Consider the following 4111-nt stretch of genomic DNA (forward strand, 5'->3'; position numbering starts at 1 on the left):
GACAGTTGCTTTTCAAATTTTAACTAGCAATATAGTATACATTCCTCTAGCAGTTTCTCTGACATTTTCAAAGCAAAGAAACAGCATACACAGAATTGCATTTAATACATAATCTTAATTGCTGCTGATGTAGAGAGTGTTTGTATGTTTTTGCTATTAAGATAATATTTCACTTGCAGAACGATTTTGGAACAGTCAAGCACCCTCAAGAATAACTTTCCAGAGTATATAAAATAGTGTGTTAAATCCAGAGTTATTTTTTAAACCTATCTTGACTTCACTGCCTCTGACTGATCAGTCAGCTCCTTACGTAGGTTGCTTTGATTGAAAATGCTCCTTTTGCCAAGGCAGAACTCTCTCACTGCCTCTGTTCCTGAAAACTTTCAGTCCCCTTTGACTACTACCATATGGCATAGCTGTATTGTTGTCATCCACTACCGCTGAAGAGTATTTTACTTAAAATTTTGGAAAGAGTGATGGTGTTTGCTGCCACCTTGAGTTCTACCACGTTTATGGTGAATCTTGCACACTCCACAGGCAAAACGACTTACTACAAATGGCATTACGTAAAAAGCTTAATAAATACCACTTCAGTTATCTGAAAGGGTTTCTGTGGGGAGTTTTTTGGCATCCTCAGGAATATACTGTTCTGTAAGGAAACTCCCAGCCTGCACACCTTCAACACAATCAAGATACATTAACACTCCAGGCATTACAGAAATATATCCTGCTTTGAGGTCTAAAATGAAAATGAGAATGCAAACTACAAACATGTCACAAACTACTCTGCTGTGGTGACTTTCGGTGTTTGCTTGCTTTGGCAGGGGACAGGACACCTGCATGAAGAATTATGGCTAACTTATGCAAATAAGTAAGAAATAAAAATTCAAAAAGTTACCTTCAATGTAGGGAGTTTTTGCTCCTTTCCAGTTGAGAAGATATTTTTAGAGAAGAGAGAGAGTGGAAAGCTTGGAACTATTGCATTAGCTGCCAACTGAAAATATTATTGCCTAAACTATTATTGCTTATTGACTATTTTAGAGTGGAAATTATTTGAACTGAAAAATCTGCAGGATTTTTCCCCCCCCCCTCAGTTTCTTTCTGTAAATGAGAATAGGCTTTTACAAAAGATGATTTAGCATCTGTGCTTCATTTCTCTGTGCTCTCCAGGAGTAAAAGTAACACAGGAAGTTGTGGATTCCTCCTGTCTTGTGTGCAATAAATTCTCTTTCACAAAATAAAAGAAGAAAAAAATCATACAGTCACAGATTTTTAAATGCCATTGCTCTGGTTATCAGGAGCAACTATTATCCATTCATACCTTACTTAGGTCACTAAGTCGGCAGAACAAGACTTGCAGAAGATGGAAAATGTGCCTCCAGCTGGCAATTTTTAAAACCTGCAGCTGTTTAAAGAAGCTGAGAGACTGATGCTGCATGAAAGAGCAGCGCTCTGGGCACAAAGATGAAAGATAAGTCTTCTATGCTTTAATGTGCATTAGAAATGGAAAAATACAAGTTGTCACTGTACTGCTATGTAAGAACATTCTTATTGCCATACATTTGTCTACGATGATTGCAGTACATCCAAGGGAGCTGAATGCAACTCACAGGAAAGGAAAAAGAGAAAAATGGAGAGACTGTACACTTTCCACTAAAATTTAAATTGAAACTGATTTTATTGCTCTTCTACACAAAACAGCTGTTTGGTTGGGTTCACAAATGAAAGGATGGAGTGACTCAAGTATTTAAAGAATATTGCTAAGGGCCTTCTTTTGCATAAGTAAAGGGCAAAAAAGCAAGCACAACCCATTACAATGCACTTTTCTGTCATCATACCATCTTACTGAAATCATTCTCCAGAAAAATTGTTACAAATTATGAGAGAAAACTATGCATAAAATGACAAAGCTATAGTATATCAGGTATAAAAAAACCAAATTCATGCTTTAAAAAAGAAAGACTGGGAAAAATTCTTTCTGATCCAATCTAAACGCCTTAAGGACATGCCCAGCCTCCATATAATTTCTAATTTATGTTAGCATTTTTAGAATGGTATAACTAATAAAGTCCATAAGTACTATCAATAATTATAGCTTAAATAATTTGTCATGTCCTTAGTGTTAGACTTCTTATGCACATTGTTTCTTCATAGAGATCTTCTACAGCACTAGCATGCATTCTAATGTTTTCAGTATCACAGAACAATGTAAAGGTCTCTCCCCTGGTGAATTCAAACCTTGTTAATGCCTTGTTTGATGGCATTTAAAAATTTGTCTAAATTATATTATCCTAGTTCCAGACAATCTGAAATTCCAAATAACTCATTTTACGTTTCTTTTCTGAGAAGCAAATATCTTCTGGCTGAATGTCTGGATAAAATGTTCAGATGATTAGCTGATGAGCTTTAGTAGTAATACTGATTTTTTAATTTTTATTTTTTTTTTAAAGAGACGTATTATTTGGCATAACAGCAGCAAACCTCTAAGACCACAGGGTCCTCCTACTCATGTACTCACAACTGGATATGAATTAACTTGATCAAGACTTAACACAGTGAAAGCAGTTTAAAAGTCTTAGAGAATTAAAAGCTTAGGCAACAGGTTTCATTTTTATCTCAACACCAGCAAATACCACGGTACTCCATAAGGAACAATTTTATACATTGTAGGCTTCTTTGGAATAAACGTGAAAGCAAATGGAAATAAGATAGAAAAGACTAGACATATTTCTTTACTAGTAAAGAAATTTACCAGGGATAGAAGCTTGTACAGATGAGTTTTCTATATACAGCAATTCCACCAGATGCAATCCCAATCATAAGATCTAGATTATGAAGATCCTGCAAAAGAAAAATACTGTAAGAACACACATGCAGTTTGTGCCACTCCCATTTACGTACTTATAAATTTATTTTCAAGCCTTCTATACTTCAATTTCACACTTGAGGGAAAAATTCAGTTACAAGTTTGAGTTTTTCTTTTCATACATCTCTTTCCTTAGATGTTATCTACTAGATATTCTAAACTTTCATTCATTAAAACAAGTTGCAATGTTCATCCTACTACAGTGAATTTTCTTTCGGTCAGTATCAGACTAAATTTGCAAGTCTAGCCTTACTAATTTCAGTATATGAAAGAAGATGGAGTACTTCCCAAGATCAGTCAGGTAAATATGTCAGAATTTTGGGAACTGAACACAAATTTCCTGATTATATGCTGTGTAAAAAGACAGAGGAAATAATTCCTTACTTTTCCCACAAAGGTCTTAACAAGCAAGATTGGACAGGAAGTGACCACGACTTTGCATATGAGAGAATGCTAAAGAAACATACATGTGTACATGAATATTTGATACACTAAATCCAAACTGTGCATTAGGTTAACACACTCAACTGAAAAATAAATCCATACATTTACAATCCTTTCTAGGTATTGAGATGCTCATGAGGAAACACATTCTTCCATACAAGCAAACATTTGAGTTTAAAATAAAAAAGGCAAGGAGGAAGATGCTGGATGGTAAATTTGAGCCTCCCAGACCGATGGTACAGAAGCTATAAATCTTAGCTTCCCATTTCTTATGATCAATACATACTATGGTGTTATTATACAAATTTCTAAACAGAGCTAAACACATAAATCTACATGTAAGAGTAGAACACACTGTTTAAAACATCAGATTTGACTCAAAAGCAGTTTCAGACTGTTTTGTAAAGGATGGTCAATGGTAATGGATTCTCTTAGTCTTCAATAGCTTAGCTGCTCCTCTAGATGGTACTCTGTGCTCAATTAACAGAGTTTTCTTGCATGTCCAATCTCAATTTATATTAGTACAGTACAGCAGAATAGAACAGGCAACATGTGCTCTGACAATAAAGGTCTACAATAAATCCTTTTAAAACAGTTGAATAGAAGTGTGATACAGGCATATGAATGAGTGAAGCTCAACCTAATTCGCAAAGTGATTTATAAGCCTTCAGTGAAATACCACAGCAGTTCACAGAAAATGAGCACAACCTACTTAATACACGGTGCATTAACAGTGAATACTGGCACATTGAATACAAGCAAGATGAGAGAAATACCAGTTCTACCTCTGCAAGTATAAAA

At 35.1% G+C, this 4111-nt stretch overlaps 1 protein-coding gene across 2 annotated transcripts in view; it reads right to left on the reverse strand.

Annotated features, from left to right (window-relative positions):
* PTPN3 (protein tyrosine phosphatase, non-receptor type 3) overlaps positions 1-2835 on the reverse strand; it is a 57215-nt gene extending 54380 nt beyond the window's left edge. For both annotated transcript variants that reach the window (XM_009073403.1, XM_009073402.1), the window contains exon 1: positions 2753-2835. In XM_009073403.1, the coding sequence (XP_009071651.1) occupies positions 2753-2820 (68 nt within the window). In that variant the 5' untranslated portion in view covers positions 2821-2835. The remainder of the gene's footprint in view (positions 1-2752) is intronic.
* Positions 2836-4111: the final 1276 nt, after the last annotated feature.

The sequence above is a fragment of the Acanthisitta chloris genome, unplaced genomic scaffold (assembly GCF_000695815.1).
Source record: "Acanthisitta chloris isolate BGI_N310 unplaced genomic scaffold, ASM69581v1 scaffold3574, whole genome shotgun sequence".
Classification (NCBI taxonomy): domain Eukaryota; kingdom Metazoa; phylum Chordata; class Aves; order Passeriformes; family Acanthisittidae; genus Acanthisitta; species Acanthisitta chloris.